The 27796-nt window shown below is 40.6% G+C and overlaps 1 protein-coding gene across 1 annotated transcript in view; it reads left to right on the top strand.

Moving 5' to 3' along the window:
- The window catches only part of si:ch211-51h4.2 (uncharacterized), a 435103-nt gene that overhangs the window by 154922 nt on the left and 252385 nt on the right, over positions 1-27796 (top strand). Inside the window, exon 8 of the mRNA XM_063045772.1 lies at positions 20064-20187. Within this exon, the coding sequence (XP_062901842.1) occupies positions 20064-20187 (124 nt within the window). The remainder of the gene's footprint in view (positions 1-20063; positions 20188-27796) is intronic.

Below are 27796 nucleotides of genomic sequence, written 5' to 3'. Positions count from 1 at the left end.
GTTACCATTCTGTCCCACACCGTTTATCTAAGCTAAAATAAATGCCAGACATGCTGCCAGCAGTGAATCATCCATACTCACTGTTGACATATATTGTGTGTACTTTACTTAACACACATCTTCCGATATCATCTTACTGGTAAGTGTTGTGTTACCTCCACCGTAAGTATTTGGGGGCTATTGTATATATAGACAGGGATCAGGTTGAGTGAATGCCATCAAAACCCTGCCCACAAAAATCTGAAGTAAATTTTAGCACACAATATTCAGTCATGTAACTTAAAGATTATTTAAATAGTTGGGGTTATAAAATGTAATTGAACCCTTTTAAACAATTAAGAGCATTTAAATAAATATAATTAATTGAAAATTATGTATGGTTTGAATGATAATTAAATTTGATTTGATTTGATTTTTTTCATTATGAAGGCCAATGGTGCCAAAAGCTTTCTTTATGACCCTGTCTACTTATTAATGCCACTTTCAAAGAATTACAGATCTGTATTCCCAGATCCCTCTGATCTACTGCACTCCTCAGTGCTCTACCACTCACTGTGTAAGTTTTCCCTCGTTTCTTTACCCAAAGGCAACTCCTTACATTTGCCTACATTAAATTCCTCCTGCCATTTTTCAGCCCATTTTTCCATCTGGTCCAGGTCCCATTGCAAGCTTTGATAGTCTTCCTCACTGTCTACCAAACCCCCCAATCTTGGTGTCGTGCGCAAATTTGCTGATCCAGTCTAGCACATTATCATCCAGATTGTTGATATAGATGACAAACAACACAGACCCAGCACTGATCCCTGTGGCACATCGCTAGTCACAGGCCTCCAGTCAGAGAGACAACCATCTGCTACCACTCTCTAGCTTCTGCAACAAAGCCACTGTCTAATCCAATTTACTAGCTCATCTTGAATGCCAAAAGACTGAACCTTCCTGACCAACCTCTCATGCAGGACCTTATCACAGGCCTTTCTAAAGTCCATGTAGACAACATCTACTGCCTTGCCTTCATCAACTTTCCTGGTAACTTCCTTGAAAAACTCTGAGATTGGTTAGACACAAATTATCACACACAAAGCCATGTTGACCATCCCTAATCAATCCAAATGCTTATATATCCAGTCCCTTAGACCAATGTGAAGCCAGGCTCACCAGCCTATAATTTCCTGGCTTATTAGACATTCTTAAACAACAGAATAACATTAACTATTCTCTAATCCTCTGACATGTCATCCATGGCTAAGGACATTTTAAACGTCTCTGCTAGGTGCCCCTGCAGGTTCTGCACTAGCCTCGCATGGGGTTCAAGGGGATTTATCCACCCTAATATGCCTCAAGATGGCAAACATCTCCTCCTCTGTAATCTGTGTATGGTCTTTGATCTCACCACTGCTCTGTCTCAATTCTTTAGTTTCTGTGTCCTACTGCCAAGTAAATACAGATGCAAAAGATCCATTGAAGATCTCCCCCATCTATTTCGGCTCCATGCACAGATGACCTCTCTGATCTTCCAGAGGATTACTTTTGTTCCTTGCTGACCTTTTGCTCTTACTATACAGTATCTGTAGAAGCCCTCGGGATTCTCCTTCATCTTGTCTGCTAGAACAACCTCATGAGTTCTTTTAGCCTTCCTCATTTCTTCATAAGTGTTCTTTTGTGTTTCCTGCACTCCTCTAGTACATTATTTGTTCCCACCTGTCTATACCTACAATGTGTCTCCTTCTTTTCCTTAACCAGGACTTCAATATTGAAAAGCAAGGTTCCATAAACCGGTTATCAATGCCTTTTATTCTGACAGGAACATACAAACTCTGTACTCTCAGAATTTCACTTTTAAACGGCTCTCACTTACATGTACACATTTGTCAGAAAACAACCTGTCCCAATACACACTTACCAGATCTTTTCAAAGTCAAAATTGGCCTTTCTCCAACTTAGATACTCTACTTGAGGGCCAGAACTGTTCTTCTCCATAATTCTTTTGAAACTAATGGCATTATTATCGCTAGATATAAAGTGATATCCTACACAAACTTCTGGCACCTGCCCTGTATTATTCCTTAAAAGGAGATATAGTATCACACACTCTCTCGTTGGGCCCTCTATGTAGTGATTAAGGAAACTTTCCTGAACATACTTGACAAACTCTATCCCATCCAGCCCTCTTGTAGCATAAAAGTCCCAGTCAATATGTGCAAAGTTTAAAATCATCAACTAATTCAACCTCAAACAAGAGAAAACCTGCAGATGCTGGAAATCCAAGCAACACACACAAAATGCTGGAGGAACTCAGCAGACTAGGCAGCATCTATGGAAAAGAGTACAGTCGATGTTTTGGGCTGAGATCCTTCAGCAGGACTGGAGGAAAAAAGATGAGGAGTAGAGTTAAAAGGTGGGGGGAGGGGAGGTATAAGCACTAGGTGATGGGTGAAACCAGGAGGGAGAGGGTTGAAGTAAAGATCTGGGAACTTGATTGGTGAAAGAGATACAGGGCTGAGGAAGGGGGCTTCAATAAGAGAGGACGGAAGGCCATGGAAGAAAAAAAAGAGGGGAGGAACACTGGGGAGAGGCGATGGGCAGGCAAGGAGGTAAGGTGAGAGAGGGAAAAGGGGAAGAGGATTGGTAAAAGTGAGGGTGAGGGGCATTACAGTAGGTTTAAGATATTGATGTTCATGCCATCAGGTTGGAGGCTACCCAGATGGAATATAAGGTGTTGTTCCTCCAACCTGAGTGTACCCTCATTTTGACAGTAGAGGAGGTCATGGATTGATATATCGGAATGGGGACGGGAAGTGGAATTAAAATAGGTGGCTACTAGAAGATCTCGTAAACACAAAATAATCTACAGATGCTGGGGCCAAAGTTACACTCACAACAAGCTGGAGGAACTCAGCAGGTCAGGCAGCATCCGTGGAAAAGATCAGTTGACGTTTCGGGCTGGAACCTGTCCTGACGAAGGGTTCCGGCCCGAAACATCGACCGATCTTTTCCACGGATGCTGCCCGACCTGCTGAGTTCCTCCAGCTTACTGTGAGTGTTACTAGAAGATCTCACTTCGTCTGGTGGACTCCCAATCTACGTCAGGTATCACCAATATACAGGAACCTTATGTTTCTTACAAAAGTCTGCAATCTTTCTTCAAATTTGCTCCTTTAAATCCCACGGATTGCTGAGTGGTCTATAAAATAATCCCACTAACGTGGTCATCCATTTCTTATTCCGCAGTTCCACCCATATGGCCTCAGTAGACGAGCTCTCTTATCTGATCTATCTGCGCACCCCTTTTAATCCTTCACATTCTTATCACATCTAAAACAATGGAAGCCCAGAAACCGAACTGCCCGTTCTGCCCTTCCAGCAACCACGTCTCACTAATGTCTTCAATGACCTGATTCCATGCGCTGATCCATGCCCTAAGCTTACCCCTCTTTCCTGTAATACTTCTTGCATTGAAATATACGCAACTCAGTACGTTAGTCCCACTATGTTCAACCTTTTGATTCCTGACTTTATAAGTAGGCTTAACAACATCTCTCTCCACCATCTGCTCCGGTCTCATCCCCCTGCAACTCTAGTTTAATTCCCCACCCCCAATGGAGCATTGGTAAACCTTCCCACAAGGATATAGGTCTCCCTACAGTTGAGGTGCAAACCATTCCTTCTGTAGGGGTCTCACCTTTACTGGACGAGAGTCCACTGATCCAAAAATCTGAAGTCCTCCCATCTCCTTAGCCATGTGTTAAACTGTATGGTCTCCATTTTTCTGGCCACACCAGTACATGTCAAGGGCTGCAATCCTGAGATAACAACCCCGGAGGTCCTGTCCCTGAAGTTAGCACCTAACTCCCTGAGCTTACTTTGCAGGACCTCATTACACTTCCTACAAACGTGGACCATATCCTCTTGCTATTCACCCCCTCACTTAAAAATGCTGTGGAGTCATCTGAGATGTCCCTGACCCTCGCACCCTGGAGGCAACATACCATCCAGGAATCTCATTCTCATCCACAGAACCTTCTGTCTGTTCTGCTAACCAATGAATCCTCTATCACTACAGCTTGTCTCTTCTTCCTCCCTTCCCTTCTGACTCCTGAGGCATAGAGCTAGACTCAGTGCCAGAGAACTGATCACTGTGGCTTTCCTCTGCTAGGTCATTCATCCCAACATTACCAATGCAGTATACATGTTATTCAGGAGAATGGCCACAGGGATATTTTGCACTGGCTGCCTACTCCCTTTCTCTTTACTGAAGTTACCTGTCTCCTGTACCTTGCGTGTAACTACATCCCTGTATTGCCTGTCGATTAATCACTGAGCCTCCCAATTAATTCGGAGTCCATCTAGCTCGAGCTCCAATTCCCCAAGAGTCTGTTAGAAGCTGCAGCTGGGTGCACTTCTTGCAGGTGTAGTTGTCAGGGACATTGGAGGTCTCCCTGCCTCCCCACATCCCATAAGAGGAGCATTCCAGTATCCTGCCTGACACCCTACTGCTCCAATAGTGCAATAAAAAAGAAGGAAGAGGAAATTAAGCAAAAAGAATCTGCCTTTAGCCCCTACCTCTCTTCTTTGAAGCTTCTCTGAGCCAAAGCCTGAACTCCCCACTCTAACACTGACTCATTCACACAATGGCCATCCGCTTAAACCTAACTTTTTTTAAATGGCACTTGCTGTGTGCCTAATTATGCACAATCTAACGTCTCCTAGGGAGACAGAATGCCCTGACTGCCTTCCCTCATATCTTTTGAAAACTCTTTCCTGCTATGCAATCCAGTGTCTCCAAGGAAACTATAGTGTGCAGACAGCTTGACGGTAAAATTAAAATGTATAGCACCATTGTTCAGGGGCAAGACTAAATGTTTTTCACTGGATGGTGCTTGCCATAGCTTAAAAACAAGACCTTTTGTTAATGGTTAGTCATGTGGGTACACAACACGGGCATGGAATATACACATGACAAATGCTTCAATGACATAATAGAAATATGTAATGAGCAGTGAAGAAAACAGTGATAGACAATATAAACTATCCAATGGAATAGGAAAACTTGTACCAGATTGAATTCAGCACTGAAGCTTTGCATAACGTAAATGGGCATTATTAATATCTGAATGCTGAGACTTCTTATAGGATGAGGTCTTGTGGCTAACTGCTCTCTGCGATGCTACAATGTCTGCAAGAAGTCCCAATGGCAATCTTTGTATGAAATAACTACAGTAAGAATATGGACAGATGCAGTAGTTTTTCTCATTAATAAAGTACTTTTGTCAACAGCATGAATTTGAGTATTTCAGTGCAAGTATCTTAGAGAATCATTCAGTTGTTGAGATACTTTTCGACAATACAATTCTTTTTAGAAAGAGTGAGGAGAGACATTGCATGCTAAATACTACAACAGAAGTTACAGTAATAGGTGAACAGAGGGAAGTGTTTATACAAATACTAAGGTGAATGAACAAATTAGGAAATACATTGAGGAAGCACATAATATGGAGATTTTTAAACAGGAAGACGTGAATCTGGAGATGCTGGAATCTGGAGCAAAAAAACAAATTGCTGGAGGAGCTCAACAGGTCAGGCAACATCTGTGGAGGGGAGATGGGCTGTCAACAGTTTATGCTGAGACCTTCATACCAGGGTTCTGGCCCATTGTGTTCCTCCAGCAATGTGTATTTTGCTTTGTAAATAGAGTATAGAATATTATGCTAAACACGTGTGAAGTATCAGAGTGCTGCCAGCTGAAGAATTGCGCTTTATTCTCATCAGCACACCCATTAGCCAGATTCTAAAGGCTTTTAAGAAGACTTCATAAATATACTAGAATAATTCTTCAATTGAACATTCCATTTATCTGAATAAATTGGAGGAGTAGGGATGTTCTCTTTAGAACTGAGAAGGCTAATGAGATTTGTTCGAGCTGCTTAATATCATAAAGAAGTCAGACAGAGTAATGAAAAGAAATGTTGTCCACTACCTGAAAAGTAGTTAAGCAGAAAGCAGAAATTTAAGGTAACTGACAACATGAAGAAGAACCTTTTAGATAGGAGTTATTGGCTGATGGAATCAGATTCATTAGTAGCTTTCAAATGGAAATTTGTTTCAAAAATGAAGGGAAATTATTGTAGGGAGAAGGCTATATAATATGACAAATAGAACTGCACTTGGAAAGGCTTGACATAGCCTTGTAGATCTCAATAAGCTGCTCCTCTGATGTGTTATGTTTAAAAGGTTTAGAAATTTGCAGTGATACTTCAGGTAAAAAAAAATGTGAGCAGTTGTGTTAATAGATGATAAACCAGGAATACTGATCAGCAAAATTCAGTCAACCCAATCTGGGCATTTTCTGCAAAATGACTAGAAAATGATTGGAAAGTTAAGTATTTCCAGTTCAAAAGAACATCAGAGGAGTGGAAAACTGGGAAAAGTTTGCCACATAAATCTTCGCTGTAATTTAGAGAATAACAAGGCGTGTAATTGCAAACTAGAAACTCATTCTGGTTAACAAATCAATTTGAAAAGTAAGCCTCTCAGAATGCCAGCAGGAATAAGTTTTTTTTTACAGATGATCTAAACTGGTAATGCTCAACTTGTCTCATATCTTTAGTCATCACCACACAAAAAAAAAAGCAGGGCTGTCTTCTCGTGTAAAATAAATTTCTGTTTTGGGTTGTTTCTGCTCCTGTATCGTCAGATGGTGTCTTCAGATTTTGGACCTTCTTACAAATGCTTCTAATTAAAATAGATTTCAAATTGGTCATTGGCACCCATTCTGCCTGTTATAGAATTACCTCTTAGTGATGGGTGTGCTGTTCCCAGTCTTTCAGAAGAATGGATTAAAATTGAAATCTTGGAGAGTAGTATGACTTTGGATGATAAATTGCATGGGTGATTTTAATTTAGTGGGGAGTTGTAAAACTCCCCCTATGTATTAATAAATATTCAGTAACTACTTATGAACTGCAATTGCATCCCTTAATTTAACAACCATATGACTCCCAAAGTTGCTTCCCATGTATCATTTCAAAGCCTGGGTCTCTGTACCTTCCTCTGCAACTACATCCTTGACTTCCTTATTAAGAGGCTGCAGTCATTGCGGATTAGTGATAAGATCGCCTCCTTTTTGACAGGTAACCCAGATGCACCCCAAGGATGCATGTTTAGCACACTGCTCTACTCTGTCTATACTCATCACTGAGAGGCTAAGCATAGCTCAAACAGCACACGTAACTTTGATGATGATGCCCCTGTTGTAGGTAGAATCTCAGATGGTGATGATGTGTACAGGAGTGAGATATAGAAACATAGAAAATAGGTGCAGGAGTAGGCCATTCAGCCCTTCGAGCCTGCACTGCCATTCAGTATGATCATGGCTGATCATCCAACTCCGAACCCTGTACTAGCCTTCCCTCCGTACCCCCTGATCCCTTTAGCCACAAGGGCCATATCTAACTCCCTCTTAAATATAGCCAGTGAACTGGCCTCAGCTGTTTCCTGTGATCTGTTAGTCACAACAGCAACCTTGAAGACCAAGGAATTTGATAGTGGAATTTTTTATGTTTTGTAACTCCAGAAATTAATTGAAAGAAAAACATAATTAAGGAATGGAAGGTTGAGAGAAGACATGATTCTCAATTGAGAGAGCAGCAGTGGAAAGGGTGAACCATTTTTGATGCCCAGGAACTTGACATCTTGGAGAATCTATCCTGGACCCAACACATTGATGCAATCACGAAGAAGGAGTGCCAGCAGCTCTACTTCATTAGGAGTTTGAGAAGATTTGGTATGTCACCAAGGACTCTTGCTAATTTCTATACATGTGTGGTGGAGAGCATTCTGACGAGTTGATCACAGCCTGGTATGGAGGCTTCAGTGAGCAGGATCACAAGAGATTGCAGAGTATTGTAGGCTCAGCCAGCTTCCTCGCAGGCACTAGTCTCCATTGAGGTCATCTTCAAAAGGTTGTGCCTCCAGAAGGTAGAGTGCATCATTAAGGACCCTCACCATTCAGGATGTGCTCTCTTCTCATTACGACCTTTAGGGAGGAGGTGCAGGAGCCTGAGCACCAACGCGCCGTTTCTTCCCCTTCCATCAGTTTTCTTAACAGGTTCTGATGAAGACATGCAATTCCCAAGGTCAGCAACCATGGCTGGTTGGTTGGCCCTAAGTATGTGGGCCAGTGATTCTTGAAGGGGGATGGGGAATAAGAAGGGGCTTTTTTTTTGCTGTTGTTGTGTCTGCCTTCTTGAATGTCGGCTGCAAATTATTCTGTTGGACGCTGTGGGCATGCGACATTGCCACCAGAATGGGTGTCAACACTTGCTGGTTGTTGCCAGTACATCCACAGGTTGTGTTTGTTGTTAATGCAAATGACATATTTCATTCTATGTTTTATTGTGCACAAGGCTAATAAATCTGATGTAATCTAATCTGCTGTATTGTGAGAATGGCTGGAGACAGGTGCACTCAGGTTAAATGAAGAGTTAATTGAAAAGTGCAGGCCAGATGGTTTTCAGTTATCTCAATGCTTTATTAAAATAAATTGCACCTCCTCTTAGAGTGGGTACACAAAAGCCAGCACATGCTACAGGGGACATCAGAGAAATCATGAGAGATAATGTAAAGCTTGCTCATTGCTTTCGATTGCCAATGGGTTGCTTGAAACTGAAAAGCAGGTCACAGGTAAATTCTACATTATGATTGAGTCAGCCAGCAAGATCCAGTTTAACTGGCCACAGAGGAATGGTAGATACCACCAACCCTGTTAATTCTGCAGTAACTGTGGCACAAGGGATGATCACCCACAACACTTAAAGTGACAGAACTTGATAGTGTTAACCCCTTGTTTATAAAACAAAAGGATAAATTATTGAATTATTTATCAAAGAAAACTTTTAAAATATTAGGGCAATTGTGGGGAAACTACAAGATATCAGGATTCTGTCTGTATTGATGTATTACCTTGCCCGTCTGCACCTTCCATTGTTGGATATTGCAAATTTATACCAGTGGAACAATAGTGAAGTTACAAGTAGCTAATAAATTCAATCATCAGCAGTAGTTAAATATTTGGATGAATTGTACCAATTATAATCAATCTGTTAATGCAAGCTTGCATTTTTACAAATTCTACCACAGTAATCACATTGTATTTTATATTCTAATGAATTAGTTGTTCTCCCCACCACAGAGAAATTCTGCTATGGCCAGTCATATTTCAGGTTAGCATGCAGTATTGTTAGAAAACACCCTTCAAAATCTCTGCATATGCTCCTTCTGGGTGCATTGGAATGATTGGGCACCTCTATAAAAATGTGCATCATGCTGTGAAATAGAGTCCTTGACCATGTTACTGGTTCCAAGATAATGTTTATTCAAACTTAATCTCGTTCTTAAAAAGTGCCCAAAGTGAAATGGTGATGGCATTCCACAATGTTGCCTTAGACAACCCATATGACAAAAAGTAGAAAAATATTGAATAAAATAAATTCTGTAGGTGCTAGAAATCTTGAGCAACACACAAAAAAAAATGCTAGAGGAATTCAGCAATTACCCTCTCCTCACCTTCTTATTTTGGCTTCTGCCTCCTTCCTCCTTTCTTCTGCCTCTGCTTGATGAAGGGTCATGGCCTAAAACACGTCTGTTTATCCCCTCCAGAGATGCTGCCTGACCTTCTGAGTTTCTCCAGCAATTTGTGTGTGTTGCTTTTATTTTGAACAACCTACTGATGCATAAGAAAATTTGAATCCTTGCAATTCCTGAATTTAAATCTTACTAAGGTGGCTGTCTGCAATTCCAATTCGTATCATAAAACTTGCATTTTTTCTTAATTTGCTTAATGGTGGTATGAAGTATAGTGATATCACAGTGATAAAAATACCTTGAGTCCTGAGAAGAGCCTTGGCCTGAAACGTGGACTGTTTACTTTTTTCTATAGATGCTGCCTGACCTGCTGAGCTCCTCCAGCATTTTGTGCATGTTGATAAATTACCTTGCTTTAGTGGATTTTTTTTTGCTGTTTTATTTATACATCAAACATCGCAAGTTCTCTTGTTAGGACAAAATGGTCATTATCTCTGTTGCTGCCATTGAGAATTCCTCTGAGACAAGATTGCTTTTTTAAATTCTCATTAAAATTAGATGTAATTCTGTAGAGTAGAATTTATGAACAATAAATATTCTTCATTTTAATGAGTGCAAATATGCTCCATCTCCCTTGCACTTTTACCCTATTTTTTTTTAATAATCTAGCATTGAATGAGTAAAGAAACATCTTTCCCCTTAGAGTGCATGCAACATCATTAACCTGCTCACTGTTACCTTGGAAACTTCATTGTGCTACCCATGGTATTTTCATATTTTAAAACATTGGCTTGGATTTTCCTGAGTCTGGCCTGATAACTAATGTTAAAGTACATCTTTTCATTATATTCTAGAACTTAGATTTGACCTCGTGTGTTAATGTATGAAAAAAAATTAAGAGGTCAAGTTTTACGTTTCCTCCTTTCAAAGGGTCAGTGATCACATCTAAATAAATAAGTCATAGTTGATATACTAGTCAGTTTTCGCAGCACATCAGTACTCCACTGATGGACCATATAGGGATCCAGATCAATCAACAGTAGACCTCAACTCAGAATTTGATAACTGAGTGCTGAGCCATGGACGGCAGACAGCCAGTGGTTGTCAATAGAACTGCGGGCAACAGGTTCACTCATAAAATGTGAAACAACTTTATTTTCTTCCTCCAAGTGTTTAACTTAGTGACTGCCTGGAAATAAAACTTATTTACATCTTCACTACAACTTCACATGTTCTGCAAATAGGTGAGTCAGTATATTTGACTGGAAGAGGAATAATTTCAATGAGTTAAAAGGAGAATTCCTGCAGATAAACTGAAATCAGAGAGAGGCATAATGAAAAGGGTTCTAGTAATAAAGAATAGATCTAATTCTGTTCGCTGTTGTTGAGTTGATACCACTGAGTCCATATGGTTGGCAGTTTAAGTTCAAGGGAGACACATAAACACAAATATGAAGGAGCAATGCTGTCCAAAATAGAGCAAGTCTTGCATTGTCAGAAGTGTATTCTTTCATTAAACCAAGGCCTTGTCTTTCACCCTCATCTAGAAGTTAAAACTCCCATGACATTGTTTTAAAAATGAGGGAAATTATCTCCAGTTATCTATTTAAGCTAATGTTAGTTCAGAAGTACTTTATTGGCTGACTAGTATTTTGTGGTTTTCTTTAGAAAGTAAAAGGTGTTTTATAAAAGCATGACTTTCTTTTCAGTTTACACACATTTCCAAAAGTGGGAAAGGCAGCAAACTAAAACTCCTTCCATGAGCATTTTGTCATTGCTGGCAAAATCTGGCCTAATGTTTCTTTTAATTAAGGGCCATGATGTTTTGGTTTTCTCTTTTTTGTTATATTCCATCTCAGTCCTATCTTCTGACTTAAAAATGATGGGCAGGTACTGTGGAGTCAAAGCGTAGTTATATATTTATAGAATATTCAGGGTTTGCACCCACAGTCTGTGTGTCTACTCTACTCCAGATAAGTTTCTGGCTGACTATGTGTGATTCAGTAGTGAAAATGCTGTTGAATGTTAAGGGTGAGATTTTGATTTGACTTTTTCCTAATGGAGGAAGCCTTTGCACACAATGCCATACAGTCGTTAGGAACTGTCCCAGCTTCTGAATTCAATGAATAGCTTGCTATCTTGCAAATAAATACACAAAATTAGGCAGATGATCAAAAGTTCAAAAAAAGGCTGTTGAATGAGGGGGATAGAGAACAGCGAGACTCTGAGGGAGTAGAAAAAAGAAGATAAGGATTTTTAAAAGCAAGCCACAACGTTACCAAGTGCCAAAATAAACCAGTGACTAGATGGCTGTTGTGGGGATGGAGCTAGAAATGAGTTATAGAATGAAGTTTTGTATTAGTCATGTTTATTGAAGTGACAAATGTTAATGGTTATAAGCATTTCAAGGACAGCTGCTGGTGGCTTTTGAGTATGTGGAATGCCTGTAAGAATCTTAACTTAAAAAGATAATTGCATCAGAAATGGGAGACTTTCAACCAGCAGTTATGTGTAAAAAAGGTAGCATTCAGGGTAAGTAGGAAGAACTGAAAAGCATATGATAAGTTTTGCTTGGGACACAAAAATATTTTCAAATTCATATTGCTAAAGGACTACTGTTGATAGGAGAGGGGATGATTTGAGATCATAATACCGTCTGAATAATAATTAAAGGAATAAAACATAAGTTTTAAGTCATTAAATTCAATCACCAACAATGGGAGTAAGGAAATAAGCAGAGAGATTGTGTCAAAGGTCAAAGACCTACAAGTTAGTTTGCATAACATCACAATTTTACTGTGCTTTTGAAAATTCATTTAATCTGAATGTACAGCTTAGTACTTATTAGGAACTGAGCGATTCAGCAGGACTTTTGATAGCCTGAATGCTTTATTTCTGACATAAAACAGCCCCAAAATGATGTACACAATAGCCAAGGTGTAAAATTCATCTACAGTCATGAACACCATAGGAAAATAATGCAGAATATTTTGTTTTACTGAGATTCTGTGTGCATTATATATTAGTACTATTGTAATAAGTTAACTATATGATCCATAAATATAATATCCAATTTATACCTAACTAAGGCACTTCAACTATACTTCAATTACAGTATTTCATATTAAAGTCCATTGCTGACTTTTGTTCTATTTTTCATATTGAATGCAATAAATCTTAAACAACTGAACAAGGAAGTACTTTGAGATATGAATTCCCAAAGCATATTTTCTCCTGTAATATATAATACATTAATTTGTACCAATACTTTGCATTATCAAACTGGTAAAACCTGATTCCCCTTTCCAATATATATTTTGTCAGGTTTCTGGGAACTTATTTTCATCTGAAGTCTGGAAAGATCAATAGCATAATGATTACGTATAAATTTTGAGTATCAAAGGGATAAGAAAAAAGCAGAGTAAACAATCTGAGCCCAAGAAAATGCTGCATCTACATTAATCTGTTCCTTTGAGCCTGAAATTTTAAATTTGAGAATATATAACTGTAATTCATGCACATCAGGCTCACCATGTTTAACAGTAAGGAAACTTGAATTTTTAATGTGATTTATACTGATACCATAAAATGCATTGAGTTGATCTGAAAATACAGAGCCAGTCTCAGTGAGGAAAGTATTTTCTTACTGTTGAAAAAATTGCAATTATATGACTAAAGCATAACTTCAATATATAACTACAACTAAAATATGCTACATCTCAATTTCTGTTTGCAGCTGGAGGATTTGCACATTTGAGAGATGGAGGGCAGAGCCTAATTTTTGGGGGCAAAGAATCAATTGCATGGAGGATTTGAGGAGACTCTAGATACTGATAGTTAACTAAATATACTGTTGATGCCACTTACTTATACATGGATTGCAGTAATGAACGACATAAAATTCACAATGTAGAATCTCTTATGTTTTCCCTCTGTGCAACTATTTATATGTAAGATCCTTGCAACCAGTATCCAGAAAATAGCTCCCACTACATTTATATACAAGTAGAAAAAGTGAAAAGGAATCTAAGATCACACATTTAAATTGGGCAGCAACAGTAGCTTGTATTCACATGCTGTTTTTTGAAATGTTACAATATCCCAAGGGGTTTATAGTGCTACATTTGACCTCAGGCCACATAAGGAGGTATTTGAAGGTGACCAAAAGCTCATGCCACAGACACGTATGAACTTGCAAATTCGGAGTAATAATTGGGCACTTGCCCTATTGAACTGCTTCCTTGACCCTTTGAGGAAGTGGTACCCTTAATCAAGAAGGGCAGCAGAGATGAGCCAGATAATTACAGGTTTCTGAGTCTAATGTCAGTGAGGACATTTTGAAGGACAGGATTAATCAACAGTAGTCAGCATGGCCTTGTTTAGGGTAAAATCCTGTCTGACCAACCCGATTTAATTTTTGATGAGGTGGCACCGTGTGCAGGTGAGAAATGTCCATTTGATGTAGTTTAGGCCTTCTGTCAGGTCTCATATGGGAGACTGGTACAACAGGTTAGAGCCCATGGAATCTGGAGCAAGTTATCAAGTTGGTTCCAGAATTGTCTTGGAGGTATGGCGCAAAAGGTAATGGTACAGTTTTGTCCTTTGTGGTTTACGAGGGTAATATTTTCCTTGTGACTTGTGATGTGCCTTTGAAACTGGTATTGAGGCAACTGTTATTAGACTAATAATTTGAAGTAACAGTAAAAGGCATGATTAATAAGTTAGCAAATGAAAGAAAAATTGGTGGTGGTATTGATGGTGGGGAGGGTCGTTTAGACAACCGGTTGGTATTGTTAGGTTGGCTAAGACTGGCAGAACAATGGCAAAATGGAAATTGACATCAAAAGTAATGGGATTTTCCAGTTCTGTGTGAGTGTGAGAAACAGTACCAATAGAGTTATCAGTTTATTGGAGTATGAATTGAGGCAGGGATCCTGAGCAGAATTCAGATGAGGACTGTTCCGCATGTCACAGAAAAGGACCGGTGAGGCGTGGGCTCATACGAGTTCCCATAGCTGCATGTTGGTTTAGAGAAAGCAAATAAAGTCCACAGAGAAATCTTCAAAAATATTGTTTCGTCTACCAAGTTCCACCGGTCCTCTCCCTCAAGTGACCTGTCTCTGGCTATTCACTTCCCTTTTCTGGATCTCTGTTGCAATCTCGAGAGAGATTGGCAGCAAACAATGATTACAAGCCCCAAGAATCTCATCATTGTCTAGACTATACTTCACAACCTGGAGAGCTTCTGTAAGGTTTCCATTCCGTTCCTAGTTCATTCATTTTTGTTATGTTTGCTTCGGTCATGAGTTTATCAAAGTATGTATGTTGTATACAACTCTTGAGATTAGTTTTCTTGCAAGCGGCCTCAAAACAAAGAAACACCATGGAATCTATTCAAAGAAAACATCAAACACCCAACACACAAAAAGAACGCATCGAGCAAACAGCAAAAACAAGCATATAACACATAATATTAAACATAAAACCACTGAGTCCTTGAAACAGTCTAGGAATGTTCAATTTAGTTCAGTTTAGTTAATTTAGTGTTGTGTCATTCATGAACTGCAGGCTGCAGAATCAATCTGCCCAATGAAAATTGCACAAAATAGCAATAGAAATGGAAAACTAGAAACTAGAAAGACATATAACCTGAACTTCAGAGTTCTATAAAATGTGAGCAATCCATAAACTGTGCCAGCCAAACCTTGCCCAGGACCCAAGGCTCCTGCACCTTCCTCTGGCAGCATCAAGTGAGAGGGAGAGAGACCGGTCAAACGCAGGCACACTGCGCTAAACACCCACTCACCTTCCACTCTTGTCCTCATTGATTTCAGTCTTGCTCGATGCTTTAATCTGTCAGTTTTGAGTATTGGAGCTGATTTTGGTTTCACACTCTGCCATTACGCCGCTCATGCTGAGTAACCTCGAGTAATTTATGTTATGCTTCAAGCTTCATCAACTTATTATTTAATTGTGGCGCAGCTTAGGAACATAATAGTGCAAACTTAGTGCTTGTATTTAATTAAACTATTTTTGTAACTTTTCAATTATATAGTTATATCTAAGTCTTGCAGAATTCTTAGTGCCCCAGAGTGGAGTCAGTAGATAAAACCAGGGAAACAGAAGCATATAAAACTGAAGAGACTTATTACAAAATTTAATGTATGGGTCATAAATCAGGGATTTAACTTACTGACAAGTTCAGTAATCAGGTCAGATTGTTGAAAAGGCTACATTGAACTTAATTTGAAGTAGATGAATAGAAAATCAATGAGCTTTTTTAATCTTGCTAGGGCAAGCAGAAGTACAAATTGAAGGTGCTTCTTCTCTATAAAATAAATGTGTTGTCATGCTTACTGGAGTTTTCAAAGTTCAAAGTAAATTTATTATCAAAGTGCAGATATGTCACCTTGAGATTCACTTTCTTCTGGGCAATCACAGTAAATACAAGAAACACAATAGAATCTGAAAGACTGCACCCAAAAAAGATAGCCAACAAGCAATGTGCAAAAATAAACTAACAATGTCTTGCTGACATTGAGTTGGAGGTTGTTGCTGATTAGTCACCACATTTGATTCCTCCAACGACAATGGTGTTGTCTGCAAACTTAAATATGGCTTTGGAGCTGTGGTTAACCTCGCAGTCATAAGTATAAAGCAAGTGGAGAAGAGGCTAAGCACACAGCCTTGTGGTGCACCTGTGCTGAGGAAAATTGTGGAGAAAATGTTAAGACCATAAGCCCATAAGACACAGGAGCAGAATTAGGCCATTCGGCCCATGGAGTCTACTCCACCATTCCATCATGGCTGATCCAACATTCCACTCAACCCCGTACACCTGCCTTCTCACCATATCCGTTGATGCCCTGACCAAACAGGAAACTATCAACTTCTGTTTTAAATATACTCACAGACTTGGCCTCCACCACAGTCTGTGGCAGAGCATTCCTCAGATTCACTACTCTCTAGCTTAAAAAAATTCCTCCTTACCTCTGTTCCTAAAGGTCTTCCCTCAATTTTGAGATCGTGCCCTTTATTTCTGGATACCCCTACCACAGGAAACATCCTCTCCACATCCACTCTATATAGTCCTTTCAACATTTGGTAGTTTTGATGAGATCTCCCCGCATTCTTCTAAATTCCAGTGAGTCCAGCCCAAAAGCTGCCAAACACTCCTCATATGTTAACCCCTTCATTCCCAGAAACATCCTCATGAACCTCTTCTGGACTCTCTCCAATGACAACACATCCTTTCTGAGATATGTGACCCAAATGCTCCAATTGTGGCCTGGTTAGTGTCTTATAAAGCCTCAGCATTATCTCTTTGCTTTTTTATTCTATTCCCCAACATTGCACTTGCCTTCTTTACCACTGACTCAAACTGTAAATTAACCTTCTGGGAGTCTTGCATGAGGACTCCCTGCACCGCTGATGTTTGAATTTTCTCCCATTTAGATAATACTCTTCACTATTGCTCCTTTTACCAAAACGCATCATCATACATTTCTCAACAATATTCCATCTGCCACTTTTTGCCCATTCTTCCAATTTGTCTGAATCCTTCTACAATCCCATTGCTTCCTCAGCACTAACTAACCCTTCACTTATCTTTGTATCACGTTGTTGCCAGTCCGAACTGACTGGGGTCTGCAAGTGAGGAAATTGAGGATCCAGTTGTATAAGGAGGTACTGAGGCCCAGGACTTGAAGATTATTGATTAGTTTTGAGGGGATGATAGTTTTGAATGCTGAGCTGTAGTCAATGAAAATCATTCTGATGTATGCATCTTTGCATTCCAGGATTGAGTGCAGAACCAGTGAAGTTGGCATCTGCTGTTGATCTGTCATGATGGTAGGCAAATTGGAGTGGATCCAAGTTGATTCTCAGGCAGAAGTTGTTATCTCTTGAAGTTTAGCAAGCAGAATTTTTCTTTTCAAAAATGTGTTCAATTTGAATACACTTTGTTTTGAGTATTTATGTGAATAGTGAGTTTGTATTTACAATGCTACATTAATATGGTTTAATGGCAGAATAAAACATTTCTTCTGTCTTAAACACTCAGTACCATTAGAAAGGTTGTTGCTGAAAAAGAAAATGATTGGTCCCTATTATGTGGGGAAATTATTATGGAAAATTAACAGTCTTGTAATGAAAAAGAAACTTATTTTCAAGGTATTCACAGGGTATGTAAGCATATTGTCAAGTGGCAACCTGAACCTAATCACTTTTATCTTTGAATAGCTGCTATCTTTGAAAACTTTTATTTACCTGTGGAATATAGATATTGCTTAAAAATGAGAATACCCATCCTAAAATTCTCTTGTAAAAGTGATGTCAAATGGGTAATAGTTTTTAGATCCAGTGATGATGTAAGGGCAGTAGCATATTTCTAAGTCAGGTTATTACGTGTTTTAAGGATTGTTCAGGTGGTAACATTTCCGTACTTCTATTACCCAGATCTTCACGTTTTAGAACTTGTGGATTTGACAGGTGCTATCTGATTTGTTATGTTACTCTCTGTCATGAAAACATATTAATATCTCATATTATTCTTCCTGCCTCTATTTCAGTCCATATGGGTTATATGTTTCAGTATTTTAGTTTTGACATCACGAACAAATTCAGAACGATGGTTTAATCAAGTAAATTTCTATCAATTCTCAATTTTGCTCATACAATCTACTTTTTGTGTGGCACACACAAAAGTTGCTAGTGAACGCAGCAGGCCAGGCAGCATCTATAGGAAGAGGTACAGTCGATGTTTTGGACTGAGACCCTTCGTCAGGACTAACTGAAAGAAGAGATAGTAAGAGATTTGAAAGTGGGAGGGAGAGGGGGAGATCCAAAATGATAGGAGAAGACAGGAGGGGGAGGGATGGAGCTAAGAGCTGGAAAGTTGATTGGCAAAAGGGATACAAGGCTGAAGAAGGGAGAGGATTATGGGACGGGAGGCCTACGGAGAAAGAAAGGGGGAGGGGAGCCCAGAGGATGGCGAGCAGGCAAAAAGTTATAGTGAGAGGGACAGAGGGAGAAAAAAGAGAGAGGAAAAAAAGTGGGGGGGAGGGGAGGAGAGATAAATAAATAAATAAGGGATGAGGTACGAAAGGGAGGAGGGGCATTAGCGGAAGTTAGAGGTCAATATTCATGCCATCAGGTTGGAGGCGACCCAGATGGATTATAAGGTGTTATTCCTCCAACCTGAGTGTGGCTTCATCTTTACAGTAGAGGAGGCCATGGATAGACATGTCAGAATGGGAATGGGATGTGGAATTAAAATGTGTGGCCTTTTATATATTGGCGAGACCCGACGCAGACTGGGAGACCACTTTGCTGAACACCTACGCTCTGTCCGCCAGAGAAAGCAGGATCTCCCAGTGGCCACACATTTTAATTTTCCACATCCCATTCCCATTCTGACATGTCTATCCACGGCCTCCTCTACTGTAAAGATGAAGCCACACTGAGGTTGGAGGAACAACACCTTATATTCCGTCTGGGTAGCCTCCAACCTGATGGCATGAACATCGACTTCTCTAACTTCCGCTAATGCCCCACCTCCCCCTCGTACCCCATCTGTTACTTATTTTTATACACACATTCTTTCTCTCACTCTCCTTTTTCTCCCTCTGTCCCTCTGAATATACCTCTTGCCCATCATCTGGGTACCCCCCCCCGTCTTTCTTCCCGGACCTCCTGTCCCATGATCCTCTCGTATCCCTTTTGCCTATCACCTGTCCAGCTCTCGGCTCTATCCCTCCCCCTCCTGTCTTCTCCTATCATTTTGGATCTCCCCCCTCCCCCTCCAACTTTCAAATCCCTTACTCACTCTTCCTTCAGTTAGTCCTGACGAAGGGTCTCGGCCTGAAACGTCGACTGCACCTCTTCCTAGAGATGCTGCCTGGCCTGCTGCGTTCACCAGCAACTTTTATGTGTGTTGCTTGTTATATACAGTACTTTGTTGACATCTTAAGAAGTTGAGCATATTGTGGCAGTAAGTGTAGTTGACAAAATAATTGCATTGAGAATATCTATTTGGCATGCTTTAATTTATCCGTATACATTATAATATCAAGTGTTTTTTTTAGGTTTATTTAGAACTTATGCCATGTGTTTAGTTTAAGACTGTTATGTCATGAGCTTGATCACACTTTACGTGAAAATATCTAAAATCTGTACTCGGGTTGCATTTACTGATTTGAACATGTTTTCTTTCCAATTGGGAAAAACTAAATTTACATGGTAATGTTTTGTAACTCAAAGAAAAACATTGATTACTAGATTATTTGAAACATAAATGTGGATCTTGATGCAGTGGATCTGCAATGCCATAATGGGGGCAGGTTCTCTCATACATTTAAGAAGTATTTAGATGAGAATTTGAAATGCTATACATAGAAGACTGGAGATTGTGTGCTGGAAAAGGTGATAACTATAGGTAATACGTAGCATTGTTCTAACATACATAAATATTTTGTTCGATCTAGGCATATATATGTCATTCCATTCTTCACATGGATTTTGTCCTTTGGAATTATTTTGGCTCAAGTCATTATACAACCAATCACATCTGTTTTGACCCTGGCAAAAGGAACTCTGTTAATCATCACAGTGAGTATAGTTTTGTGTTAGTTATTCCTGTTTGGTCTAATTGTATATATTAGACATTTTAAAGCATTTCTGTTATTAAATGGATTTCTTCCACATGTTTACATGCATTGGAATCAAAAGCAAACTGATCTCAGTCTTCACTATATTATTTATTGCACATAACCTCTAAATTTTGAAACATCTGCATAGAAGTGTTAATGATGTGGCCTTTCATCCTATTTAATTTGCTCTATATATCAGTTTTACACAGAAAATAGGATTTATGTTTAAATATGGTTATCATTGCAGGGTAGGTCAAATATTGTTTTATTTCATTACTGTTAACTATCCATGTAAAAGATATAATTTCCATGAGTATTCCCTGAGGACCCCTCGTACCTTGAGTAGAAAATCAATAGAAATCCATTTTTTAAAAGCCAATGAAATGAAAGATGTTAAACAAACAGAAGGAGAGGTTAGACAAACTTTGATTGTTTTCTCTGGAGCAGAGGCTGAGGAGAGGTCTGATAGAAATCTGTAGGGTTATCAGATGCATGGGCAGAGTATACTGGCAGTATCTTTTCCCAGAGATGAAATTCTCAAACCGGAAAGCATGCATTTAGGGTGAAAGAGGGGGGATAAGATCAATGTAGGTGCTTGTGTTGTCTGGGTGGTCTAAAGCTGTATGGAGAGCCATTGAGATTGCATCTGCTGTTGACTATCGTGGCGATAAGCAAATTGCAATGGGTCCAGGTCCTTGCTGAGGCAGGAGTTCAGTCTAGTCATGACAAACCTCTCAAAGCATTTCATCACTGTTGATGTGAGTGCTACCGGGTGATGGTTATTAAGGCTGCCCACATTATTCTTCTTAAGCGCTGGTATAATTGTTGCCTTTTTGAAGCAAGTGGGATTTTCTACCTGTAGCAGTGAGAGATTGAAATGTTCTTGAATACTCCCAATAGTTGGTTGGCACAGGTTTTCAGAGCCTAACCAGGTATTCCATCTGGACCTTCGGCCTTGCAAGGGTTCACTGTCTTTAAAGACAGCTTAACAGTGGCCTCTGAGATGGAGATCACAGGGTCATCAGATGCAGCAGAGATCTTCACAGCTGTAGTTATATTCTCCCTTTCACAGTGTGCATAGAAGGCATTGACTTCATCTGGTAGTGAAGTATCGCTGCCATTCATGCTATTGGGTTTCACTTTGTAGGAAGTAATGTCTTCCAGACCCTGCCAGAGTTGCTGTGCATCCGATGCCGTCTCCAATCTCATTGGAAATTGTCTCTTCGCCCTTAAAGTAGCCCTCTGCAAATCATACCTGGTTTTCTGGGTCACCAGACTTGAATGCCACAGATCTAGCCTTCAGCAGACGACATACCTCCTGGTTCATCCACGGCTTTTGGTTTGGGAATGTGCAGTAAGTCTCTGTGGGCACACACTCATCCACACAAGGTTTAATGAAGTCGGTGACAACTGCAGCATACTCATCCAGGTTCGAAGATGAATCCCTGAATACAGTCCAGTCCACCGATTCAAAGCAATTCTGTAGGTGCTCCTGTGCTTCCCTTGTCCATACCTTCTTGGTCCTCACGGCTGGTGCTGCAGTCTTCAATCTCTGCCTATACTCAGGGAGTAGAAGTACAGCTAGGTGATCAGACTTCCCGAAGTGAGGGCGTGAAATCTCACGGTCGGCATTCTTGATGGTGGTGTAGCAATGATCCAGTGTGGTGTTCCCTCTGGTATTGCAAGTGATCTGTTGATGGTAGTTGCTTAGTGATTTTTTCAAAGTGGCCGAGTTAAAATCTCCCAAAATGATGGTTAGTATGTGCTGTTTCATGCATGTTGATCCCATAGCTGAGATCATCTGAAGCCTGCTTGACATTGGCCCAAGGTGGAATGTAAACTGCTACCAAAATGATCCCAGAAATCTCCCGTGGTTGGTAAAAAGGACGGCACTTCACTGCTGGATATTCCAGGTCTGAGGAGCAGAACTGGGACAGCACAGATATATTGGTGTACCAAAAAGAGTTGATCATGAGGCACGCTCCTTCACCTCTGCTTTTAAGAGACTATATAGATCTATCCTGACTGCGTATTGTAAACCTGTTGATCTAGATCGCTGCATCTGGTACAGAAGGGGTTAACCAGGATTCCATGAAACAAAGGACACAGGCGGTCCTAATGTCCCTCTGATTCAGCACCCTAGCTCTGAGATCATCGATTTTATTCACCAGAGACTGCATGTCTGCCAGCAAGATAGTCGGTACACTGAGTTTAAAACTCCATTTCCTTAAGCGCACTTGTAACCCCAATCTATGCCTGCGCTTCCTCCGAGGTATCCTCCGTAGGCACTTCCGCCCACAATCGGTGTTGTTTTCATCGGTTTTAAGCAGCAATGGTTCATTTAAGCACTTTAAGACATCTTTGTTGACTGTACTGTCCTTAGAAGCAGTTGTGCTTTTTAGCTGTATCGGGCTGAAACAGGAATATTTAATCATATCCATTGAGAGTACTGCTGCTACTCGATTTGTGCCTAGGCGCCCGTAAACCTATGCTGTTCTAGTTTATGTTCTGTGTTCAAACTGCTTACTCACTTTTGCTTATTTCATAGTTACACAAATCCTCAGTTTACCCAACTGTGTTCATTTCATCAACCTGTCCTCAGTGTGTCTTGATATGATCACCAAAGGTTACATACACCCAATATTTTCTTTCCTTTGATGGAAATATAAATCATGTGCAATATAGTGATTAAAAGTACAATAAAACTATTGAAAAATGTTTGACAGAAATGGAACATCTTTTTCCATTGCAGACTGTCATGCTAAGATGGTGCACGATCCAAAAAAGGGTGCAAATAATTATCTTAGGCAGTTTTATTGTGATCACAAGACTCCATTAGACATTGAGAACATAGAATACTGCAAGTCTGTTTCACTGATTCATTGGAGAGACTGACGGTGATGGAGCTATGTTGCCTCAGTTGTTGCACGGACAAGATCCACATGCCTTAGACACTGGATCTGGCTGTGTGCCACTGAATTCTGTCCTGGATTGGGGGCTGACCCCTGCATTGCTCTGTCAGTGGAATATCAAGCTGGACCAGGACAACTTGGGGACTTGGGCTATATATTTTTTCACATGGTGACTATATGTTTTTCTGAAATCATAACCATATGTGCTATTCGTGTGATGTGCTATGTGAAATGTGGTGTGTGCTGTTGGTAATGTGTTTTGCATTTTGGCCCCAGAGGAACACTGTTTTGTTTGGCCATGTTCATGTATGGTTGAATGATAATTAAACTTGAAACTTGATCTTGAAACTTTTTAATGTTTCCTGGTGAATATAATAGGTTTGCAATCTGCTAATCTCTATTAACACTTCACCATAACTTCCCCGTGGAAGTAGACTGCTCTAATATAAAGGAATTTGCTCAGAACTATGTAAGCAAAGTTCCATTACATTGTAAACCAGCTAACTCCCTCCATTGCATATCATAGCACTGCATCATTGTAAGGCATGACTAATCCCTAATGTTATAGCAAGTTGCTAAATACTTGATGTACTGATCCAAGTGAAGGACCTAAGCCAAATAGGAAACACAGAAGGTTTTAACTTCAATTGTCATTACTTTTCTCTGTTGTGTCCCAAATTTAGGTGTGAAATGCATGCTAGTGAACCTCTTCATTACTATAATAGACCTATCCAACCCTTGTGCTTTATTTTCCCGAAAGCTCATTTATTTGCATTAAAAATATAGGATAACCATATTATCTGACTGTCCTTCAGGTTTTGGCAAGCAAAGAGCATAGGGTCACCAGAGGGAAACATGTACCATCTGCTGTTGGGCTACTGTGGCTATCATCCATCAAAAAAATGGCATGGTCAGAGACACTGAAAGCCACTTGGTTGAAAACTTGGCTTTATTTCCTTGCTGCTGACCTGGCCTAATTGGACAATGAGAGAAATGACTTATTTTTGATTGCCCTGACTTGCTAGAATGATGAAATAACTCAGGGTAGTAATTGGTCTTGTGCCTAAAGCAAGCAGCGAGTCAGCAGAATTATTCTTTGAACATTTGCCACACCAGCCTGATTCAAGGTATCACTTCCCACCAAATGAAAAGAAATGTAAAAAGGAAAAATACTTACTGAGAGATCCCTGTTTCCCAAAAGACTGTTTGCTAAAGCCTTTATAATTAGCTAAAGGAGGCACTGGGAACATGCCTAAGAAAATAATAAAAGTAAACTTATTTTTCTATAACCATTCCTTCTGTACCACATTCCCAACATTGAGCATGTAATTTCATATGTATCTATGTATATGTATAACATATGTGTATGTATTTAAGACTCAAATTTAAAGTCGGAACTCTGAGGAAATGATTAAAGTAATATGACACTTCTCATGATTTAGAAATAATTCAAGTCTGCAAAATGCCTAGAAACAAATTCTAAACAGCATACCAATTAATGTCAAGTTGAGCTGCATCATTAGACAGGCTATTTTTTTCAATTGCAAATTGGGACCTACCTTGTGTGTTGAGAATTGCACAGACTCAAATTAAGCATGTGCGCCAGTCTGGCGGCATTCAAGGTGTCCATGCTTAGATATGCTGTGACAGGGGCCTAGAAGGTGTTTATCATGGAAGTAGATTTGTCGAATTACACTCCTGTCAGATGCAACCATGCTTCTCTTGGCTCCCACCTGGCCACCTACTTTCACATTGCTTCCTTCACAATCCCCTTTCTTCCTGGGTCCCCATTGTTGGGTGCTCTTTGTGTATCCTATAAGCAGTATTTAAAGAGTGAGACCACCAACATAAAATACTAAATGAGCTCCCTTAGTTGCCAATAAAATATTTACAGATCATGTCTTATTTACATGAGTTCTGAGGCTCAATATCTGATCTACAGTGACTACCTGTTCCTGTCATGTCTTGTGCCTGTCTGCTGAAAATGAATTAGCTTTTCATAAATCTCAAAAAGTCTGTGGCGGCAAGAAAGAACATATTAGCGAGGAGGAAGTAGTTTCCATCAACATATAGTTAAAAGCCTGCTACAGTTGAGAAAGCTTCATGTTTTTAACAGCACTGGAACAATGCAGATGAAGATGGCCTCTCAAGTCTGCTATCCATGATGTGACTGATCACTGTTTTACAGACCTGGTTGCCAATTCGATTGCATGGCTGACAATTATAATGTATGAAAACAGCCTGCTGCTCAGTCTTGTATGAATATTATTGCTGAGATTTACTCCGGCACCATGGTTTCTCTTTCTTTGATAATGTCAGCATTACAAGAAGATTGGATAAGAAACTCACAGAGTACCTTGAAGACTCAGTGAAATATTTGGTTATCGCTCCACCTGTCTGATATTTTATCCTCCGCCAGATCCCCACTTTTAATCGCCGGTTCTTCACCTTTCTCATGTCCAGCAAGGTTCAGAAGATTGCCCATCTGCAGATCGTAGAACACGCCATCTCAAACGCTGGCAGCCACAGACATCCCAAGACCACGATCCCTGCTGGCGACATCGAGCCCATCAGATGCCCCCAGATTAAGAATTTCTCCGAATCCATCCCCAACCCTGATGACGATTGGAGTACTGCGCAGACACAACAGAAATTTTCCCGTGCAGGTCTGGCAAAGAGCTTTAAAAAGCAGGAAGTTTTTCGACGGGAGTCGGCGCCTGAAGTAGAGCTTTTAAAAACCCAGTCTCTATAAAAGAGAGTTACTGCCTAGCGGAGCCGTCATTGTGGGAGCGGTCGTCGTTGGGGTAGCCTGAGGCAGAGTAGTACGGCTTTAGTTTAAAAGGGCTTTGGTGAAAACCAGTGGAGGCAAGGCAAGCAGGTGAGTTCATTCCTTATTTCTTACTTAACTCTTGAGTGAATAGGGGGAATGTCTACAGAGCCAGTGTTCTGGCATTGAGTCTGACCCTGTGGCTCAGAAGGTAGGGAACTGAAGTGGATGGCAGCAGTAATAGGGGACTTTATAGTCAGGGGGACCGAAAGGCAATTCTGTAGACACAAAAAGGAAACACGGATGGTAGTTTGCCTCCCAGGTGCTAGGGTCAGCGATGTTTCTGGACATGTCCACAATATCCTGTAAAGGGAGGGTGAGCAGCCAGAAGTTGTGGTAAGTATTAGTACCATCGACATAGGTAGAAAAAGAGAGGAGATCCTGAAAAGAGAATACAGAGAGTTTGGAAGGAAGATGAGAAACAGGACCACAAAGGTAGTAATCTCAGGATTGCTACTTGTGTCATGCGACAGTAAGGATAGGAATAGAATGAGGTGACAGATAAATACATGGCTGAAGAATTGGAGCAGGGGCGAACACGAGGAATTCTGCAGATGCTGGAAATTCAAGCAACACACATCAAAGTTGCTGGTGAACGCAGCAGGCCAGACAGCATCTCTAGGAAGAGGTACAGTCGACATTTCAGGCCGAGACCCTTCATCAGGACTAACTGAAGGAAGAGCTAGTAAGAGGTTTGAGAGTGGGAGGGAGAGGGGGAGATCCAAAATGATAGGAGAAGACAGGAGGGGGAGGGATGGAGCCAAGAGCTGGACAGTTGATTGGTAAAAGGGATATGAGAGGATCATGGGACAGGAGGCCCAGGGAGAAGGAAAAGGGGGCGGGGGGGGAAAACCCAGAAGATGGGCAAGGGGTATAGACAGAGGAACAGAGGGAGAAAAAGGATACTAAGAGAAAGAATGTGTGTATATAAATAAATAACGGATGGGGTACGAGGGGGAGGTGGGGCACTAGCAGAAGTTAGAGAAGTCAATGTTCATGCCATCAGGTTGGAGGCTACCCAGACGGAATATAAGGTGTTATTCCTCCAACTTGAGTGTGGCTTCATCTTTACAGTAGAGGAGGCCGTGAATAGACATGTCAGAATGGGAATGGGATGTGGAATTAAAATGTGTGGCCACTGGGAGATCCTGCTTTCTCTGGTGTGGCCACTGGGAGATCCTGCAGAACACCTTGCTGAACACATCTTGCTGAACACCTACGCTCTGTCCGCCAGAGAAAGCAGGATGTGTACCCCTCGTACCCCATCCGTTATTTATATACGCACATTCTTTCTCTCACTCTCCTTTTTGTCCCAATGACTATACCCCTTGCCCATCCTCTGGGTTCCTCCCCCCCCCATTCCTTCTCCCTGGGCCTCCTGTCCCATGATCCTCTCATATCCCTTTTGCCAATCACCTGTCCAGCTCTTGGCTCCATCCCTCCCCCTCCTGTCTTCTCCTATCATTTTGGATCTCCCCTCCCCACTTTCAAATCTCTTACTAGCTCTTCTTTCAGTTAGTCCTGACGAAGGGTCTTGGCCTGAAACGTCGACTGTACCTCTTCCTAGAGATGCTGCCTGGCCTGCTGCATTCACCAGCAACTTTTATGTGTGTTAGTTGGAGCAGGGGGCAGGGGTTCAGATTTCTGGATAATTGGGATCTCTTCTAAGGCAAGTGGGAGCTGTACAAAAGGAACGGGTTGCAATTGAATCCCAGGGGGAGCAATCTGCTTGCAGACAGATTTACTAGATCTGTTAGGAGTGGTTTAAACTAATATGGCAGGGAGATAGGATCCAGTATGATAGAGCTGAGGATGAGCCAGCAGGTTTA

This window comes from Mobula hypostoma, chromosome 4 (genome assembly GCF_963921235.1).
Source record: "Mobula hypostoma chromosome 4, sMobHyp1.1, whole genome shotgun sequence".
Classification (NCBI taxonomy): Eukaryota; Metazoa; Chordata; class Chondrichthyes; order Myliobatiformes; family Myliobatidae; genus Mobula; species Mobula hypostoma.
The sequence above is the reverse complement of the archived record's forward strand: the minus strand, read 5'-3'. Positions and strand labels throughout refer to the sequence as shown.